We start from the raw sequence: 22,476 nt of genomic DNA, 5'->3' as shown, positions 1-22,476 counted from the left end.
AATAAGTCATAGAAAAATATGCATCCTATGGTATGTCAATGTTGAAGGACAAGGAATTATTAAAACTCATATCATCAAAGGTAAAATAAATTAATTTTAACTGGGAGAGAGATGAAGTAAGGCTTCATAAGGAATATGGCATTTAATGATGAAGCTGAAGGAAGAACAATGATGTGGCACCAAGAAAGCCTAGGGCGTGTTCTGGAAATCTAGTTAGGCTGGTGGATAATGATGGGAGATCAAGCTAGATAATAGATTGAGATCAAATTTTAAATACAGTCTGTCATGTGAAATTTCACTGCTGTACAGTTTAAAATCATGAAAGACTTTTTGAGAACAGGGAATGGAATAATCAGAGTTATACTTTAGGAAAAAATGTAAATAGAGGAGAAACCAAGGTTGGAGAGACCAGATATAAGATTATTTACTCTGATACTGGTGAGGCTCAGGGAGTGCCTAATAAGGTGGTATTAAGGAAGGCTAGAGGGGAGGGCAAGATTGAAAAGAGATTCAGGAATACCAGATGATCACTTCCATTGGAGAAGCTCAAAGAGAATGTATAGCTTTGTTCTGTAGTTCAGATATAGTAATAGTATTCCTATGTACCACACTCTGTGGCAAGTGCATTTGCAACAATGTTTATCATTTAACTACTGAAAACTTTCTAGGGCTTTTTGAAACATTTTTATAATGACTTTAGTGAGATATTCAAAAAATAACAGTAGGGTTCTCTCATTTGAAGTGTACACACCAGTGTTTCCAAAGATTTTCATTCATTCGGCCTTCATCATAATCAATTTTAGAACATTTCATCACTCCATAAAGAAACCTTTACTCATGAACCATCACTGATTTCCCTATCTCCCTTAGCCCTAGTCAATCATCAATTTACTTTCTATCATTATAGATTTGCCTAATTTGGACTTTTCATGTACATGGAATCATAACATAGTTTTTTGTGTGTGACTGATTTCATTTAACACAATGCTTTCAAAGTTCATCCATGTTGAAGCATTTATCATTCTTTTATATGCCTAAATAATATTCCCTTGTATGGCTCTACCCCACAGTTTATGGATGGAAATTTGTAATTGTTCTATAACTTTCCCCTATCAAATATTCATGCTTGGAGTAAGTGAGCTACTAAAACGCAATTGTATATTTGGGGTGTATAGCAGTTTCTATTTTAATAACCATATTTCCTCATCTGTAATGACCTTCCTCACTTCTGTGTATCTTACCTAATAAACCTTATGTGGCAACTCCAGTCATATTTATATTGCCTCACCAATTATCACCTTTACCATTTTAAGCTTTATCTTGGATTTTTTTTTTTTTTAAATTTTTAATATTTATTTTTTTTTAGTTCTCAGCGGACACAACATCTTTGTTGGTATGTGGTGCTGGGGATCGAACCCGGGCCGCACGCATGCCAGGCGAGCGCACTACCGCTGAGCCACATCTCCAGCCCTATCTTGGATTTTGATCTTATCTCTTCAACTGAGTTGCAGGCATACTGAGTATAAGAAATACCTGTTTGTTGCCATATTTCCCATGAGACCTTTAAAGTCCCATTCAACACTAAGAGATATAGAAGACCTGACTTAGAAGAGGTGGAGTGGACATGTCAACACTCCTGGCTATAACTGTACTTTTTCAATTTTAACTTCTCCCTTGCCTGCTCATAGAAATGGCTCATGGAATATTATTGTTATGTGGGAAACAGTGTGTAAACTATTGACCTATGATAAAAAGATGGACACATTTTTGGATTAAGAGTGTTTAATTGATAAGGCAAAGCCATTTCTCTTTGTTTTTTTTTTTTAAAGTAGGGTTTTAGGATTTAGTATGCCATGGCTTTATTACAGAAGAATTTGAAAATATTCTTTTTAAAAGAGATAGGCACATTATGAATTATAAGAACAATGGATAATTTAAAGAGTTAAAATTGAAGACTTGGAAGGAGTCCAGTAATTAGTTCTGCTATTTGCTTTTAACTTGATACTGTGTTTAACTCTGGTACCAGTGTAGAAATCATTTCAGTGGGATCCTATGTTTAACATTGATTGCTTTAAGACTCTGACCCAGTGGTGTTTCCCAAAACAAAACAAGCTGCAGACTTGGAGAAAGTCTAATTAAACATGATTGATCCACAAATTTTTTATTAGCCCTGTCCTTTAGTCTAGGTACTGACATTATAATGAAAAATTTGAAAATTTGTTGTTGTTCCTATTTAATTTGAGCTTCACCACTGAAACCTCTCCTTGAGTTAGTTGGGTGAATACTAATTTGGAGACATGGTAAGAGAGGAGCTCTCCTTCCAGCCCCCCTTTCTTGAATATATAAATATCCCTAGATATCTTGAGGAAGAGCTGATGAAATTTGGTGATAAATAAGCAGATGTGGTTAATTTGGGATCCATTTAAGTTATACTTAGAATTTAATGATTTATGCATGCATATTCACTCATGGAGAACAAATAAATGTGATAAACTATGTAGTGATTTTTCTACAGAAAAGAGGTTGCAGAAGGGTTAGACTTTGGAATTGTAAATTGGTTTGTATTTGCATTACCATGTGGTAAGATTTTGTAGCACCCACGAAATTACTTTGGTCTACTAGAATAATTGATTACAAGATTTGTATCTAATCTTGTGGAGATAGAGCTATTTTAGCACTTTGGTATGAGATTCATAAACCTATCGTCTATTTGAATAGACATGATGCTGAAGTCTAAAGAATTCATTTTACTTCTTGTCTTTCCTCTTTTTCCTTTCCCTCATTTTCATTTCTCTTTGCTATTTATCTCAAAATGAGAAAGCTAAAGTGAAAGTAGTTCTGATTGGGTGTGTATTCATCTGCAGGTGCCTGGGGCATCCCACTTTTTGTGTAGTAATTATTTATCCCTTTCTGTGACATAGTGTTAGTTTAATATGTGATTATGGCTAAGAAATGCAGCTATCCTGGTGAGAGATGACAAATTGTTGTTTTTGTAGGCAATAATAACTAACATTTTTTGAATGGTTACTGCATGCTAGGCAATATGCTTTCTGTGCATTATTTCATTTAATCTTCTTGACATCCATATGAAATTGGTACCATTACAGCCCCCCTGATAGATAAGGAGATCAAGGGTTTTAGGCCACGTGACTTGACAGCCCTCTTCTTGCCTTCAGGACCTATGCTCTTTACCATCATACCCCCTCTGTATGTTCCTTCAAGGACTAAATACAACATGTTCTCTAATTTTATAACACCACATTCTACTATCAGGCACAGCTGGACATTGTCTTCTGAGCTGGTTTCTCTGGCTGAAATGTTGAAGCCAAAGTGGAATACTGGATTCAATTGGATTTCAATTTTTCTGTTTAAAATGAGAGACTTGGAGCAGATAAATGCTAAGGTATTTTATATATGTGAGTCTATGGCCAAATCAATTCAAGAACTAGCTCTATTTTCTTATCTAGGATTTAGAATGGATGGACCTTTATAATTTATACCTTCAATTTTTCTTCCCTTTAGATTTAAATATTTTTCCTACTGGGCCTGAGGTCTCTGATTGACATTTAATTCTCACCATGTACCTGAAGGAAGGAACTAGGGCTGGTTATGTAGCTCAGAGGTAGAGTTCTTGCCTAGCATATGTGAGGCCCTGGATTTGATACTCAGTGTGCATGTGCATACACACACACACACACACACACACACACACGCACGCACACAGAGCAGCTCCATAAGACCTATGAGAAAACTGAGGTTCAGAGGGATTAGATAACCTGTCTAAGGTCACCTAGCAGGAAAGTGCTAGAGCCACCATTGGAACCTACTTCTTTCTAGTTCTAAATCAGTACTCTTCACTCTTTCACAGTGCCTCCCACACTGTTTGTATGTTTGCTTTTATTTAGGTGCTCAAGGATTTCTTATGAAAAAAAGTTGCAGTATGGATCAGTTTATATGTGATAGAGATTTCCTGTATTACATCATGAGATTGAGAACTAATCAAAGTCATTTATGTAGCTCTGGTCATTTGAAATCTCAAGTGTTTTCAGAATGGAGGTTTTTAAAAAATCTGCTGAAGCTTGAGCAATCTGAGATGGCTCACCAAATATCTGGCTTTATGATTTAATCAGTTAGCCAGGTATAAGGAACACCATTGATAATAACTCTTCATCAATATACATTACATTTTCTTTCACATGACATTTTAATTATTTTTTACTCATTCTGTGTCATTTTCCAGGTAAAGAAACTTCAGCAGATTATTACCTAGGGTTAACAAATGAATCAGTTGGTGGCAGAAATAATAAACATAGGATTCATCTTTCTCAGCATCGCATTCTGAGTACTGAATTCATTTGAAATACAATGGTCTCACAGAAATCAAACTGCTGCTGTCCCTGGATGATAATACTGCCATTGTTGTTGTTGGGATGATGATAATAATAATTTTTATATTTATGTTCAAAAACACTGTTCTAAGTCTTTTACATGTCCTTAATATATATATGTCTCATAACCCTCTATGACAGGTTATAAATGAGGAAGGAACTTATCTCCATGTAACAGATGATGGAATATGACAGAATTAATGTCACTTCTTTGGAGGGTCTGTAGCTTAGGGACCATTTCTTATGATGATATTTGTATTTCTCTTACTATTGAGCATAAAGTTTAAGACGCAGTAGCTACTTATTAAATCTTTTGCTTCATTGATTTATCAATTAGAATAGATAAATAGTTCTTCCAGTGCTAAGTCATGGAATTGATATAGGAATCTTGGATCTTTTCCTGATACAAAATTGAAATATTCTTTGCTACTAGTTGTTTATTTAGGGGGAGTTAGCATTGTGAGTTATCCATCTTTTGGTGTGAACAAGATGCTGAATTAAATATGAATTTCAGATCAATAACAAAGAATATTTTAACTAAGTATGTCCCAAATATGACAAAGAACATTTAACAGTAAAAATTTATTACTTATCTGAAATTCAAATTGAAGTGGACATCCCATATTTTAAATTTCTAAGTCCAGTAACCCTAGTGTTAGTGTTCAGAAAATAACTTTAGAGAATATTCTGAAAAGAGCAGGCCGTTACTTTCTTCTTAAATGCTATGAGCCGTGAGGCAATTAAGATACTCTAATTTCATCTGCTCTCACTGTATGTTCTATAAACCAAGCCAAAAGTGCATGTTTTCTTAGGAGATCAGCTAGCACTCTTTTCAATAGATCAGACTAGAAAGTTACTAGCAATATGATCAAAAACACCTTGGGTCTAACTGCCGTCCAGCTCCAAAATTCTTTAATTCTCAGTGACTTTCTAATATCAAAGAGGTGTCTATTGTTCCCATCTAGTATTGTTGCTTCCTCTATGAGAAGGTGTTATGAAGTCCCTCCCAAAAGTAAGTGATCCCCTAGCTTGACATATTCCCTTGGACTCAAAGAAACCTAGGTATTGGTGGTTGTTATATGTTCCAGTATCCACGATGTGCCTTTCAATGCTCCAGCCACTGTGTCACTTTGTCAACCTATGATGTAAAGGCTTCTTTCTCTCTTAGTCACATCCTTTTTGCTTAATCCTGTGCCATGGCCTTTAGCAGGGAAAGGATTAAATCACCTCTGTACCCTCATCTGTAAGATGAGATAAAGTAGTTTTCCAACCAACATTTGCAGACTCCCTCTTAGGTTCCGCCCGACACTTGCTCCTCTGTTTTCTGTTCCCTATTTTAGTTAAAGAGTATGTCACTAAGCATGTGCTAGAAATCTTTGCATCATCTGTGCTCCACCTTCTAGTCTAATTTGAATCTCACAAGTCAGGAAGCCCTATGAAATCTGCCTCTTAAATGTCTTTTGGGTCTTTTTTCTCTGTACTGGTGTGGCCACAGACAGTTCCCATTCATCTGGCCACTCACCTATCTTCACATCTATCACAAGTTCCTTCCTCAACAGACCTGAATGTGGTGATTTTTTGCCAAACCTCCTTGATCTCTTTTGGCATGACTTTTTCCAAACTTAGCTTCAAACTTTTGAGAGTAGTGTTCGGGGATTAAACCCAGGGACACTCTATCACTGAGCTATATCCCTAGCCTTTTTAACATTTTGTTTTGAGATAGGGTCTCACTGGCTTGTCTAGGCTGGCCTCAAACTTGGAATCCTCCTGCCTCAGACTCTTGAGTTGCTGGGATTATAGGTGTGCATCACTTCATCTGGCTTCAAACTATTTTCTCTACTGATTCTCCCACTCCTTGCCACTCACCAAGTCACTTAACCTGCACTGGATGCATCACGTGCATTTCATCAAATCTTTGTTCATACTTGGGATGTTTTTACTTTCTTTTTCTGTTTGCCAGAATCTTACTTGTTGCTGCTTTACCTCAAAAAAAAAAAAAATTAACTGTTTCCTGCATAGATTTAACATCAGAGTCCCCTTTTATCTTAATTTATGAAAGTCAAATTCATGGTAAAGGCAAAGAAAGTATTGTTTTAAAAAATTCTCACAATAAAATAATTAAATCTAAAACATAACTCTGCAGACAGCATTTTTTAAGTTGCAGATGGACACAATACTTTTATTTTATTTATTTATTTATTTTATTTATTTTTTATGTCTTGCTGAGGATTAAACGAAGTGCCTCATACATGCTACGCAAGTGCTCTACCACTGAGCCACAATCCCAGCCCCAGCAATTTGGTTTTAAGGAGCAAACTTACATTAGTAAGAAAAAAATGTTTTAATATACACTTTGATATCTAATGTTTTAAAGAGCAAATAGCCTTGGGCAGTGTTCATCATCCAGGGACAATGATGAACAGGCTGAGAACAAATAAGGAGTACAGGGGAAATCTTGAAGCTGTACAGTCCATTGTTCTTGACTAAATTGCCGATTCATCTGAATTCCCATTTAAGTGGAGGGTTATGAAAGGGCTCAGATGAGATGAGAAACTATGAAACAAATCCAGACCCAAGTATGGCAGTTAATGATGGTAAATGCCTGTTTGCTTTTCAGAACATCGAGCTGAAGGTTGAAGTGGAGAGCCTGAAAAGAGAACTTCAGGACAAGAAACAGCATCTGGATAAATCATGGTGAGGTGCAGTTTGAACAAGGAGCAGAGCAGTGTGAACAGAGGAACTCTATTCCTTTCTCAGAATCCAGTTCCCTAATTTGGGAGCAATCAATTTGGATCAAATTCCTTTACTTTATCCCTGGCATTTGAATGTTATGTCCATTTCAGGAACTAAAACCATGGATGTTCATGTACTTTCTTTCCCTTGGATTTTCTGTCTATTACTTGGTAAAACAGACATTGCTGCAAAATGGTACCTCCACCAGACTTAAATTTATTAAACAGTAAGGAATAAATCAGGGAATAGTGAATACTTCCACTTTTAGTTGAAAGAGACAAATGCAAATAACCTTTGTCAGAGATTATCTATCAATCGGATAACATCAAAGGCTGACATAATGATTGGGGAAAATGGACATGCCCATATGCTTCTGATGAGAGAATTGTGGCTGCATTTTGATATGTGTTGCTATCTATCAAAATTAAAAAGAAACATTTCCTTTGCTCAATTAATCCCTAGAATTATTCTGTTTCTCATAAATAAAGGCACTCCTGTGAAAGGTTAAATGTATAAGGGTATTTGTGGTTCATTATTTGTAACAGCAAAACAAACGAACAAAAATCTCCAACTATCCATCAATAGGACAATGATTGAAAAAAAATTCAAGAAAACTATCCTGTGGACTGTTATTCAGTTATTAAAAAGAATGAGTTGCCTCTATATTATTGTCCTGGTAGAAAGTTCTCAATAAAATAAGTAAGGGGAAAAAGTGCTAAGTGGTGTGTACACTGCTATCCCCTTTGGGTAAAGATATATGAATGTATTTGCTTGATTATGCCTAGAAAAAAAATGGAGGGTTGCCACCAAGATCTTTTGCTTTCAAAAAATTTTAAGTCATTTCATTTTGGTGACAAAATCCTGTTTTAAAAACTGAGAGAATCAGGGTATAGAGAGTTGAAGTCATCTTAAGTTACTGGTGGAGCCAACATCTGGCATCAAGTTGAAGGACCTTCTGGCTTCACAAAAACTATAGTTTCTTAAATCAGGCATTCCTGGCTGAGTTACTCAGAAAACGTGTAGCCTTCACTCTTTAGAGATTTTCATTGGTTGTCTACTGTGTTTTATTAAGGACTGTGGAGTCAAAGTAAAAGTTGGTTTCCGAGTTCTGCCTAGTTCGGGGGTCTTCAGTCATTCCCTTGGCTTTTGTCCAGGTATAGTCAAAGCCTTCATACTCCCCAAAAGCAGTATAATGATAAAACAACTCAAAGTAAGTGTACCCTCTGGAATGGTGCAGAGTAATATTCACTGTCAGCCAAGGAATCCTGTAATCTTCAGGGAAGCCAAATTTGGGCTCCATGGACATAACTTCCTAAGCCAAACATTGAAGTATCACTGTGCTTGGTGATACTTTATGAGCCTGTAAATATTCAATATGGTTCTCTGCTCTCAGAATAAGAAGATGGTACGTGGTTCTTAATAAATGGCTTAGAACAGGAATAAAAGCCAACCGGAATTAAGATCAGTCAGCACCTGATACTGCCCTGAAAAATTCTAATGCTCAGATATCCAAGGACAGCTGTTGTTGGCTATAAATAAACTGGTGATACCTTACCCGCTTCATGTTAGAGCTTGGATATTAATTCCTCGGGATATCAGAGAAGCAAAGCTCAGCCAAAACGCTGAGCTCCCATAGATTAAATATCTGCTCTCTGTGAGAGACCATGGAAAACTGGATAGAAATCTGCGTAGGTAGCCCAGATTAAGGACAGTCTACTATGCATTCCCAGCTATAAATGCAGAGGACATTTCTGTGGTGGTCTAGGTTGATACCCTGTCCCAGTATTCTGAACAGAAGGAACACTTTAAGTTTAAACAACTGGAAGGGCAAGAAATTAGCAAAGCTGTCTAGAAAAAGCAGTCTAAATGGGAAAGTTCAGGGACAGATGGTAGTGAACATGGGTGCTGACTAGCTGCCTTCTGAAAGAAGTTTCCTTCTCCTGAAGTTACAGCTCTTTGAAGTCTCTAGGAAGCCAGGCATAGCATGCTTGTCAAGCAACAAAAAATTAGAATTCCTGAGAGATTGCCTGAGAAAGTTGGACAGAGCAGTTCCACAGATAATTGCAGGAAAAAAAAAAAAAGTTGCTTCTTTTTCTTTTCCTCGGTGTGACTCTGGATTGCTGGAACAACCTCAGTGAGTTCTCTGGTGAAATTAAGTGTCTGGCTTTCACTGGCTAATGCTCCATGTTTCTAGGGCTGACGTGGAGAATCTCAACAGCCAGAATGAAGCTGAGCTCCGGCGCCAGTTTGAGGAGCGACAGCAGGAGACGGAGCATGTTTATGAGCTCTTAGAGAATAAGATCCAACTGCTGCAGGAGGTGAGCAGGAGTCTTCAAGGCCCATGGCGAGGAGTCCTCTTTGAATCTCTTCCTGCTGTCCTGTTTTCTGGCCTCCATTTTTCACCTCTGTACTGTGTCATAGAGCTCCTCACCTAGGTGGGACTTGGCAACATGGCAACCTCTGTTTTCATTCTTTTTTTTAAAAAAATTTATTTATTTTAATTAGGTATATATGACAGCAGAATTCATTTTGATTGATTGTACACAGTTGCAGCACAAATTTTCATTTCTCTGCGCACAATGTAGGGTTGCACCATATGAGAAGTCATACATGTATCTAGAGTAATAATGTCTATCACATTCCACCTTGTTTCCTGCCCTCATATGCCCTCCCATCCTCTCCCTCCCCTTTGCCCCATCAAAGTTCCTCCATTTTCCCCATGCCTACCCCCATTATGGATCAGCATTCACTTATCAGGGAGAACATTTGGCCTTTGAATTTTGGGGATTGGCTAACTTCGATTAGCATGACATTCTCCAACTCCATCCATTTATGTGCAAATGCCACAATTTTATTCTCTTTTAATGATGAGTAATATTCTACTGTGTGTGTGTGTGTGTGTGTGTGTGTGTGTGTGTGTGTGTATATATATATATATATCACAGTTTCTTTATCCATTCATCTATTGAAGGGCATTTAGGTTTTGTCCACAGTTTAGCTATTATCCATTCATCTATTGAAGGGCATTTAGGTTTTTTCCACAGTTTAGCTATTATGAATTGAGCTGTTATAAACATTAATGTGTCTGCGTTACTATATAATGCAGATTTTAAGTCCTTTGGGTATAGACTGTGGAGTGGGATAGCTGGGTCAAATGTGGTTCTACTCCCAATTTTCTAAGGAATCTCCATACTGCTTTCCAGAGTGGTTGCACCAATTTGTAGTCCCACCAGCAATGTATGAGTGTGCCTTTTCCCCCACAGCCTCACCAACACTTATTGTTGTTTGTATTCTTGATAACTGCCATTCTGATTGATATGAAATCTTAGAGTAGTTTTCATTTTCATTTCTCTAATTACTGGAGATGTTGAACAGTTTCTCATATATTTGTTGATCGGTTGTATATTCTGAGAAGTGTCTGTTCGCTCCTTAGCCCATTTATTGATTAGGTTTTTTTTTTTTTTTTTTTTGGTGTTAAGTTTTCTGAGTTCTTTATATATCCTGGAGATTAGTATTCTATATGACGTGTGTGTGGCAAAAATTTTACTCCCAAAATGTAGGCTCTCTCTTTACCTCATTGATTGTTTCTTTTGCCAAGAAGAAGCTTTTTAGTTTGAATCCATCCCATTTATTAATTCTTGATTTTATTTCTTGTGCTTTTGGAGTCTTACTAAGGAAGTCAGAGCCTAATCTGACGTGATGAAGATTTGGACCTGTTTTTTTTCCTCTGTTAGGTGCAGAGTCTCTTCCTAGGTCCTTGATCCACTTTGAGTTGAGTTTTGTGCATGGTGAGAGATAGAGGTTTAATTTCATTTTGCTGCATATGGATTTCCAGTTCTCCCCACACCATTTGTTGAAGAGGCTTATCCTCAGCATTCATTTTCCAATGTATATTTTCGGCTCCTTTGTCTAGTATGAGATAAATGTATTTATGTGGGTTTGTCTCTGTGTCTTCTGTTCTATACCCTTGGTCTACATATCTATTTTGGTGCCATTTTTGTTACTATAGCTTTGTAGTATAGTTTAAGTTCTGGTATTATGATGCTTCCTGCTTTACTATTCTTGCTAAGGATTGCTTTGGCTATTCTGGGTCTCTTATTTTTCCAAATGAGTTTCATGATTGCCTTTTCTATTTCTATAAGGAATGACATTGGGATTTTAATTGGAATCACATTGAATCTGTATAATGCTTTGGGTAGAATGGCCATTTTGACAATACTAATTTTACCTATCTAAGAGCATGGGAGATCTTTCCATCTTCTAAGATGTTCTTTAATTTCATTCTTTAGTGTTTTATAGTTTTCATTGTAGAGGTCTTTCACCTCTTTTGTTAAGTTGATTACCAAGTATTTTTTTTTGACGCTATTGTTAATGGGGTAGTTTTCCTAATTTATTTTCTAGAGGATTCATCACTGATATATAGAAATGCATTTGATTTATAGGTATTGATTTTATATCCTGCTACTTTGCTGAATTCACTTATTAACTCTAGAAGTTTTCTGATAAAGTTTTTTTGGTCCTCTAAGTATAAAATCATGTCATCAGCAAATAATGATACTTTGAGTTCTTCTTTTCCTATTTGTATCCCTTTAACTTCTTTCATCTGTCCAATTGTTCTGACTAGAGTTTCAAGAACTTTGTTGAATAGAAGTGGTAAAAGAGGGCATCCCTGTCTTGTTCCAGTTTTTAGAGGAAATGCTTCCAATTTTACTCCATTTAGAATGATGTTGGCCTTGGGTTTAGCATAGTAGCTTTTACAATGTTGAGGTATGTTCCTACTATCTCTAGTTTTTTAGTGTTTTGAATATGAAAGAGTGCTGTATTTTGTCAAATGCTTTGTCTGCATCAATTGATATAATCACATGATTCTTTAAGCCTGTTGACGTGATGAATTATATTTATTGATTTCCTTATGTTGAATCAACCTTGCATCCCTGGAATGAACCCTACTTGATCATGGTGCACTATTTTTTAAATATGTTTTTGTATGCAGTTTGCCAGAATTTTATTGAGAATTTTTGCATCAGTGTTTATCAGAGATAATGGTCTAAAATTTTTTTTCCTTGATGTGTCTCTGCCTGGTTTTGGTATCAGGATGATACTAGCTTCATAGAATGAGTTTGGAAGCTTTCCTCCTTTTCTATTTCATGGAATAGTTTGAGGATGTTGGTATTTGCCGGGGTCCGGCTGCAGCAGAATAGCAGGGGGGGGGGGGGCGGGGGACGAATAACTTCTGTAGATTGATGCAGCAGGAATAGGAGCCCTTTATTGTAGGGCAACAGAGCTATTTATACCTTTTGCACAGCTGATCTTAATTAGCATAAACTAGATACATCAGTCAACCAATAAGGAATCTCCACACTTAATGGCTCACTTTTGTTACTTCTCAAACCACTCCCTCTGGCATTTTGCCAGGCACCATCCAAACTTGTTTACGAACTCCAACATTCCTCTGGCAAAATACCAGGTGTTATTTTTGACTTATTTACAGACCTTAACAGGTATTAATTCTTCTTTGTAGGTCTTGTAGAATTTAGCTGTGAATCCATCTGGTCTCGGCTTTCCTTGGTTGGTAGGCTTTTGATGGTGTCTTCTATTTCCTTGCTTGAAATTGATTTTATATTTCCCTTCAACTCAGTTTGGGTTGATCATATGGCTCTAGAAATTTGTTGGTGTATTTGAGGTTTTCTGTTTTATTAGAGTGTAATTTTTCAAAATAGTTTCTAATTGTCTTCTGTATTTCAGTAGTGTCTGTCATGATAGTTTCTTTTTCATCGTGAATTTTTATAATTTGAGTTTTCTCTCTCCTTTTCATTTGGGTGGCTAAGGGTTTGTCGATTTTATTTATTTTTTCAAAGAACCAGCTTTTTGTTTTGTAAATTTTTTGGATTGTTTCTTTTGTTTCAGTTTCATTGATTTCTGCCTTGATTTTAGTTATTTCCTGTCTTCTACTACTTTGGATATTGGTTTGTTCCTCTTTTTTCTAGGACTTTGAGCTGTAATGTCAGTTCGTTTATTGACTTTTTCTTCTTTTAATGAATGAACTCCATGCAATGAACTTTCCTTTTAGCACTGCCTTCATAGTGTCCTATAGATTTTGACAAGTTGTATCACAGTTCTCATTTACCTCTAAGATTTTTTTGTCTCCTTCCTGATGTCTTCTGTTACCCATACGTCATTTAATAGTATATTGTTTAGTCTCTGGGTGTTGGGTAGCTTCTGTTTTTAATTTTGATTTCTATTCATATATAATTTCTGTTCAATCAATAATTTCATTGATTTCTAATTTCATTTCATCATGGTCAGATAGAATGCAGAGTAGTATCTCTGTGTTTTTGTATTTGCTAAGATTTGCTTTGTGGCATAACATATGGTCTATTTTGGAGAAGGATCCATGTGCTGCTAAGAAAAAAGTGTATTCCCTCTATGATGGATGGAATAGTCTATATATGTCTGTTAACTTACTGATTGTATTATTGAGTTCAATAGTTTCTTTGTTTAGTTTTGTTTGGAAGATCTATCCAGTGGTTAGAGAGGTTTATTACAGTCACCCAGTATTATTGTGTTGTGGTCTATTTGATTATTGTAGTTGAGAAGTATTTGTTTGATATATGTAGCTGCCCCATTGTTTGGGGCATAGATATTTATGATTGTTATGTCTCGTTGATGTATGAATCCCTTAAGCAGTATGAAATGTCCTTCTTTATCCCTTTTCACCAGCTTTGATATGAGGATGGAAACCCCTGCTTGTCTACGTGGTTCATGTGAGTGGTATGTTTTTTTTCTACTCTTTCACATTAAGTCTATGGATGACTTTTCCTGTGAGATGAGTCTCTTGAAGGTCTTTTTTTAAAAAATCATAGAATTATGGGATAACATCAATTGTGGCTTTCAATTGATGAGTTTGGGCCATTTACATTCAGGGTTATTATTGAGACATGATTTGTATTCCTGGTCATTTTGGTTTCTTTTTGGTTTTTTAACTTGACTTTGTTTCTCCTTTGATTGGCCTTTCCTTTAGTATAGTTCCTCTCTTTGCTGATTTTCCTTGTTGTTGTTCATTTCCTCCTCCTGGAATATTTTGCTGAGAGTGCTCTGTAGTGCAGGCTTTCTCGCTATAAATTCTTTTAATTTTTGTCTATCATGAAAGGTATTAATTTTGTCTTCATATCTGAAGCTTAATTTTGCTGGATATAAGATTCTTGGTTGGCATCCATTTTCTTTTAGAGCTCGGTATATGTTGTTCCAGGATCCCTTGACTTTGAGGGTCTGGATTGAAAAATCTTCTGAGATCCAAATTGTTCTCCCCCTATATGGGATCCGATTCCCCTCTCTTGTGGTCTTTAAGATTCTATCCTTATTCTGTATGCTAGGCATTTTCATTATAATGTGCTTCGGTGTAGATCTGTTGTAATTTTATACATTTGGTGTCCTATAAGCCTCTTGCATTTGGTTTTCCAATTCATTCTTCAAATTTGGGAAGTTTTCTGATATTATTTAATTAAAGAGATTGTGCATTCTTTTGGTTTGCATCTCTGTGCCTTCCTCTATCCCAATAAATCTTAGATTTGGTCTTTTGATGTTATCCCATAATTCTTGGATCTTCTGTTTCTGGTTTCTTCTTTCATTGTGTGGTCAGAATGTACTTTATTTTCAAGATTATATATTTTGTCTTCATTATCTGACATTCTGTCTTCCAAATGATCTAGTCTGTTAGTGATACTTTCTATTGTTTTTTTTTTATTTGGTTTATTGTTTCTTTCATTTCAAGGATTTCTGATTATTTTTTGGGGTGGGGATCGGGGATTGAACTCAGGGGCACTTGACCACTAAGCCACATTCCCTATTTTGTATATCATTTAGAGACAGGTTCTCACTGAGTTTCTTAGTGCCTCACTTTTGCTGAGGCTGGCTTTGAACTCGCGATCCTCCTGCTTCAGCCTCCTGAGCCACTGGGATTACAGGCATGCGCCATCACTCCCAGCTGATTGTTTTTTGTTGTTGTTGTTGTTGTTTTTTAGAATCTTTATCTCTTTCTTGAAGTAATATTTTGCTACCTGTATTTGCTCCCTTATCTCTTTGTTGGAATTATCAACTTTTGCCTGTATTTGCTCACTTAGGTCATTCTTTAATTCATAGATCATTTTAATTATGTACATTCTGAACTCCTTCTCTGACATTTCATCAACTGTGCTGTCAGTGGATTGTATTATTGTAGTATCTTGATTTGTTTGGGGCGCTTTCCTCCCTTGTTTTTTTCATGTTGTCTATATGTCTTCCTTTCTTGCAGTGTGGATCTGGGGTTTTATAGTTTCTATCCTATAATCTTGTAGTGTCCCTGAAGATTACCTATACCTCACCTTGGTGTTGGGCTTCTAGACCCTTGCCCATGTCCCACGATAAATGCTATTGCAACTAAAGGTGGTGGTGGCAATAGCAGAGATAACTCAAAATAACAGTGAGGGTATCCCAAGATGGATGGGCTGAAAGGATGGGCTGCCTGTTTGGAGATGCAACAGTTGTCCCCAGGTAGAGGCTACTGTGTGGGGAGGGCTATGGTGTTGATGCAGTGTCCCCAATGGAGGTGGGGTAGGCCTGGGCTCTGGTTTGGGTCTTCTGGTCAGCAGGCAGTCCTGGGCCTAGGCCTGGGTTCCGGTGTGGGCCTGACAATTGGCCAGCCCCTAAAGTCTTAACCTGTTTTCATTCTTTTTTCAGGAATCCAGGCTAGCAAAGAATGAAGCTGCACGCATGGCAGCTCTGATGGAAGCAGAGAAAGAGTGTAACCTGGAGCTCTCAGAAAAACTGAAGGGAGTCACTAAGGACAGGGAAGATGTACAGGGAGACCAGGTCAAGCCTGACCAGTACACTGAGGCCCTGGACCAGAGGGACAAGTATGTGCCTTTGGTGCTCTTTGCTTGACTTTGCCTATTCTCCGGGCCATCAGAATGTTCAATAGACACACTGTTCCCTGTTAGGACTGATGGTGGAGTGGCAGAACCTTCACCATTTCTAAGACTTTCTGGTCCCACAACCCAAGATTTTCTTTTCAGGGTTGAGTCTTCAACAGCATCCATTAAAAAAACTCACTTCTTACCAGTCACGAGGCCAAGTATGAATAGTAAATCAACAAAATGGTCCAGTGGTGGTAAGCAAGAGATTGAGTCTTTCTTCTCTTTGCTGCAGGAGAATCGAAGAACTGAGTCAGAGCCTGGCTGCCCAAGAGAGGCTTGTAGAACAACTCTCTCAGGAGAAACAGCAACTGCTACATCTGCTGGAAGAGCCCACGAGCATGGAAGTGCAGGTAGGGTTTGGGCTGTATATCCCAGGGCACTGGCTTCATGCTATCATGACCTTTACCTTTATTATCTATTTCTGTGTAACAAATTGCTACAGACTTAGCAGTTTTTTTTTTTTAAATTTAGTTGTAGATGGACACAATACCTTTATTTATTTCATTTATTTATTTTATGTCATGCTGAGGATCAAACCCAGTGCCTTACATGTGCTAGGCAAGTGTTTTACCACTGAGCCACAACTCCAGCCCCAGACTTAGCAGTTTAAAACCACACGTATGTGTTATCTCAGTTTATGTGAGTCAAAAGTCTAGACATGTCTTAATTGGATTCTCAGTTCAGGGTCTCATAACTCTGAAATGGAGGTGTGGATGGGATTTTCTTCATCTGGAGGTGAAATAAGGGAAAGATCTGTCTCTAAACTCCCTCAGGTTACTGGCACAATTTATCTCTGTATGGTTGTAGAAGTAGGATCTTGTTTCTTCACAGCCAGCAGTGGAGAAAAGACTATTGCTTCTCTAACATCTAGATCCTCTTTTAAGGTTCACCTGATTAGGTCAGGCTCACCAGTGTGCTGTCCCTTTCTTGTTAACTTAAAGTCAACTGATTGGGAGCCTTAATTACATCTGAAAAATCTCACTTTTGCTACATAATAGTATAATTGTGTAGTGAACTTTACCTTTGCCATGCTCTATTGATTAGAAGCAAATTACAAGTCTTTCTAATATTCAAGTGATGGGGATTACACAAAAGTGGGAATTATAGGGACCAGCTTGGATTTTTGCCAACCATGCTGAGTGATTTATAACTATATAGATAGAACATTGAATGTGGTTTTAATATTGAAGAGATCACACTTGCTATGGTGAAAATAACTGTATCTTTATCTATGTCATTGCTCTTGGAAGTGAGCCCAGAGGGAACTCCCTTCTCCACTTGACATTTAATTTACCAAAAATAACTTTCTAAATAAACCTTAGAATATATTGGAGCTCAAGTAACATAACAATTCCCAGGTATTCTTATAATGATAAAACAAAATGTGTGATTTAGCATATTGATTCACATATACAAAGTTTGGAGTCAGGATAAAGAACAGTGGTAAGAATTACTTTAACCCAGTGCTTCCCAGCCTTTTCCATGTCTTGGTACATACAACAAATGGTAACATTAGCAAGGTGTAGGTGTAAATAGATGAAGCTTCTCAGTAGGAGGTGACTAGCCTGGGTGTGTAGGCCACAGTGAGGACAAAAGAAATTATTGTTCTGGCCATACTTGTGAGCTTTTTAGACTACAGACCCATTGTTGTTGGTAAGATTTGGTTAATAAATTCAAGAAGTGATGTGTGTGTATGTAATTTGACCGCTATGAATAAAAATTAAAATTCATAGGCTTTTTGTAAGATACATGTTGAAATACTTGAAGTTTCTTCAGGAACTCTTGAAAAGATTTCATAACACATTTTCATTAGAAAAAACTTGACTAGGAATGAGGATTTAATTTCTCTCCTCATTACTAGCTGTATGACTATGACTAGATCACTTCTCTGCTTTCATATGTGTAAAATGGGAAGATTAGCCCAAATAATCTCTTGAATTTATAATGCAAACATTTTATTATAATTCCAGAATCACTAGAAAAAAGTATATATTCCCTAACATGAGTGTTTTGAAGGAAATAATTCTTATGTATAAATTCCAAAATAAGATCACTCTCATTGCTCATTTTATATTTATCAATAAATACTGATATATTTATGTATGTATACTTATTTTCATCATCATTGGCAAGCACTTAAGTGGGTATATGTAGTTCATTATTTGTGATGCTAATGAGAGATTGTATCAGTTTTAAGAGCAGATTTAAAGAACAGAAATATAATTTCAAAGAGACTAAATTATCTATATTGTATTTTAAAGAATGCTTATATCAAGGATTAATATACAGACGATAATGTTGCATAATTTTGCAGAAAAAAGAAAGGCATTAAGTCAACTAAATTGTACAAAATTGGTATGCTTTTAAAATGTTGCTTGTTATTTATAGAATGCATTGTTATTGTGATTATGTAACACTTTGCACATTGAGAAACATGATCACTTTGTGCTGTTAATTCTCTAAGACAGTGTTTCCCTTTTTCGTAGAAAACTTGTTTGCATAGGAAATTATCATACATCTATGGTATACTGAAATAAGTGACTGTGTTAGTCAGTTTGTTTGTAATTATGACCAAAAGACCTGACAAGAACAATGTAGAAGAGGAAATGGTTTCAGAGAGCTCAGTTCATACTTAGATGGCTGACTCTATAGTTCTGGGCCCAAGGTGAGGCAGAATGTTAAGGTAGAAGAGTGTGGAGAAGGAAAGCAGCTCAGGGCATGGTACCAGGAGGCAGAGACAGCTTTGCTCACCAGGGACAAAAATATAAACCCCAAAGGCACTGCCCCCAGTGACTTACCTCTTCTAGCCATACCCAACCTGCTTACATTTATAGCTTACTTAATCCGTATCAGTGGATTAGTGCACTGATTAGGTTAAGGTTTTCATAACCCAGTAATTTCACCTCTAAACTTTCTTGCATTGCCTCACACATGAGCTTTTGGGGGAAACCTCATATCTAAACCATAACAGTGACTGAGGCTGCTTATGGTTGGAGGGGACTGGCCATGGCCATTTTAGGATCCATCTACTATCCTGAGAGATGAGGGGGCTGGCATCTCTGCACAGTGGTGGGATATCTTGGGGCACACTGAGCTGAACACCCAAGTTGGGAAGCTCTATCACAGGGGTCTTTGAGTAGGTCCTCCCAGGTGTGGAGGACAGAAAGTGTCCCACAGCTCCCTTCCTAATTTCTCCCTTTGATTCTATGACTTATGGGGAAAAAACAGTCAGGATTATTTTATATTATTGTTTCTGAGACAGCCCAGAGTGACCTGGACTGATAAAGCAGCCTTTTAGCAAGCATATAGATAATCTTGTGAAAACTTCCTTTTCCCAACTTGTGTTTAGAATCCAAAGAAAAGTTTTGGTCACTGTGCTTCTATTTTACACTCTGTGGCCTAGCCAGAATAAAATTTTGATTTTTATAATATCTTGTGAATTTCAGCCATACTCTAGTGGTTCAGATTAACTTATGAAAGGACACAAGTGCAAGTTCAGAGAAGGAATCTTGCTTTTTCTTTCTTTTTTTTTTTTTTAAATATTTATTTATTTATTAGTTATTGGCGGACACAACATCTTTGTTTGTATGTGGTGCTGAGGATCGAACCCGGGCCGCACGCATGCCAGGCGAGCGTGCCACCTCCCGAGCCACACCCCCAGCCCCGGAATCTTGCTTTTTCTATAGCTGATTTAGTGTGAAGTATTTTTAACTAGGGCAGCAGAATAATATGAAAGAATGAACTTAGGTTTTGGAATTTGAATACTAGCATTACCAGTTTTAGATGTATGCCCTTGGACAAGTTAAACAACCCCTTCAAACACAATTTCCTCTTCTATAAAATAGGGATTAAAAACCCTAGTGTTTAGCCATTTATAAGTATTGGAGATAATATATATAAAGTGTCTTGCATATTGCTCAGAACATAGTAACCACATCATCCATATTATCAATCTGAAAGATAGGATGACTTTTCTAAAACTGAGTAGCAGATAAAAAGATATATTCAATAAATCACATATTCAAAACTTCATTCACATTATAACTATCTCTGTCCTGTAAGAGACATAGATAAAATTAATAAATATAGCAATTATTTGTTAGGAGATTAATGATTACAATTTTCCCTCTGGACCTGTTAGTCACCCACATAAAAAACTGTGTTATAGGCAAAGACTTAACTCAAAGGTGCTAGTTTGTGTTACCATTGCTTAGGAGGACCATAAGTATAAATGGTTCAGGGAAAATTGGTCAAAATGATTATTATACTCACTGGTTAGATAAAGAGAAAGTACTTTCTATAACATCTTGGAAACATTTAGTCAATCAAATGGTTCAGATTGCTGTAATACAAAAATCTAGAAGCAAATTGATAGGATTTCTTAAATACATATTCCATGAGTAGTTTAAATATTTATGCATTAATATCCAACGACTCTTCTGTAGTAATAATATCCAGCACAACAGCATTTCCTTTGTGCCAGGTGCTTCTCTAAATATTTTATGTATTAACTCAAATTAACTGAAAACAAGTGTGATTAGACATAAAAGAGCCATAAAAAGAGAATAATTTATAATAGGAAATGTTTATTTTCATATGCAAGTTCTGATTCAAAACTATATGAAAAGACAAAAACAGTCAGGTGCTTATACCTGTATAGAAAGTCACCATGAATGTCAAGAGCTTCAAATTCAAGTGTATATTATCTTGGCAGGTATACTATCAGGTATATTATCTTGGCATTCAAAAACAGCAAGTGTCTTTGCCAAAAATAACAAGTGGAAAATTTCCAAACAAAAGCCAATCTTAAATTAATAATAATAAATTAAGCCTTAATTTATATAGTAGTTTAATTCATGGGAAATTCATTGTGTTCATTATGTTCATATGTGTGTATGTGTGCATGTGTGTATATATACACATATGTACATACACATCAGATTTAATTCTAGATTCAGATGATTATCAGCTGTTTTATTACCTCCATCAGTGCCCAGTGGAAGTCTTGAAAGTCATTTTGAATTTGGGAGAATCTTTTGTCCTGCCCATTGTGAGTTATGTAGCAACCTTGATACCCATTGTTCTGAGAATAAAACCAAGCACACTCCCTCAATGAATTTCCAAAATGCACTCCAGGAGATAGTACATTTGTTCTAGCTTTCAAAGGGCTCATAGTCCAATGAATTATTGGCATGCAGCAGTATGATAAATAAATATAGAAGTATATGCATAGTGCATAGTGGACCCACTGATACAAGGGATTAACTCTACCTTTGGAATTCAGATAGGGACTCACACTTGAGCTGGGTCTTAAAGGCTGAATACACCAGGCAGAAAATAGGGGGAAGGTCATTCTAGGCAGGGAGGACTCCACATACAGTGGTATGGAACATATTTAAGGAATTGAATTAAGAATAATTGGTATTACCAAACATTTCATAAGTCTGGACAGTGATGAAATGTACAACTGTGAAGTTACATAAATGTCAAGGTAATAACTTCATATTGTAAGAAAGGGAGATTTTTAAAAAAAAATTAAGCAGGGGGAATAAAAGCATATGATTTGCATTTTAGAAAAGCAAACCTGATGGTTGCAACTAAGAATTACTTGGAGAGCAAATAGTTGATATCACCTCTTGAGTGAAAAATTGTGGTTTGATGTGGCCATTAACTGCTACATCAAGTCCATTCTGTGCATTAGATAGGTATAAAGAATGTTGTAAAAGATTATAAAGCATTTTATCTCTCTGTATAAGGTAATGTTTAATGGGCCCTGCTGTTTGTGACAGCTGATGTTTGTGCTGTGGGTATTATCTTTGTCTGTTAACAGTGGGAGTGTCTTAGCTCTGCTGCATTATACCTGAACTGTTGTCTGCTGTGCCTCTTCTCACCATAGGGGCCATGCCCTTAGGAGGTGGAAGGCATTTAATTTCTAAGCATCTAGGCTGGCTCCCCAGAGGGTAAAGAATCTCCTCCTCTCCAAGAAAACCATTCTGGAATCTGACTGATGCTGGAGGACAAAAGAGTTTTAGTCCTGAGGACTGAATTCCCTCCCCTCACCTCTCCTTACTCCTCACAATCTAGAATACCACAGTTGAGCCTGAGATGGAAAGAGAGCTCACAGATTTTGCACTTCTAGGTTTAAATATTCCAAGCATAGAACACTCATTTACCCCATATCCTATAGATGAGTATGTGTCATGTAATCCCAGTACAAAAATGTGGATTGGGTATAATCTCTAAGTATAGAAGTTTCACCTCAGAGCCTTCATTCCTTCAAACAAGACAGATACTTTCAATATAGATTATTTGAATTGCTTTTACTCTTTCCATATTTGCCATTACCCATTCTACCAAAACATTCTACAGTATCTGTTTTTAGTGGGAGTGTGTTTGCAAAATAT

General features: G+C 36.7%; 1 protein-coding gene across 12 annotated transcripts in view; it reads left to right on the top strand.

The window, feature by feature from the left end:
* The window catches only part of Pde4dip (phosphodiesterase 4D interacting protein), a 185,985-nt gene that overhangs the window by 72,421 nt on the left and 91,088 nt on the right, over positions 1–22,476 (top strand). For all 12 annotated transcript variants that reach the window (XM_077791185.1, XM_077791184.1, XM_077791175.1 and 9 more), the window contains 4 exons: positions 7,006–7,082; positions 9,316–9,439; positions 15,837–16,012; positions 16,305–16,422. In XM_077791185.1, coding sequence (XP_077647311.1) covers positions 7,006–7,082; positions 9,316–9,439; positions 15,837–16,012; positions 16,305–16,422 — 495 coding nt within the window. The remainder of the gene's footprint in view (positions 1–7,005; positions 7,083–9,315; positions 9,440–15,836; positions 16,013–16,304; positions 16,423–22,476) is intronic.

The sequence above is a fragment of the Urocitellus parryii genome, chromosome 11 (genome assembly GCF_045843805.1).
Source record: "Urocitellus parryii isolate mUroPar1 chromosome 11, mUroPar1.hap1, whole genome shotgun sequence".
In the NCBI taxonomy this organism is placed as follows: domain Eukaryota; kingdom Metazoa; phylum Chordata; class Mammalia; order Rodentia; family Sciuridae; genus Urocitellus; species Urocitellus parryii.
Note: the sequence above shows the minus strand (reverse complement) of the source record. Positions and strands in the feature narration are given on the sequence as shown.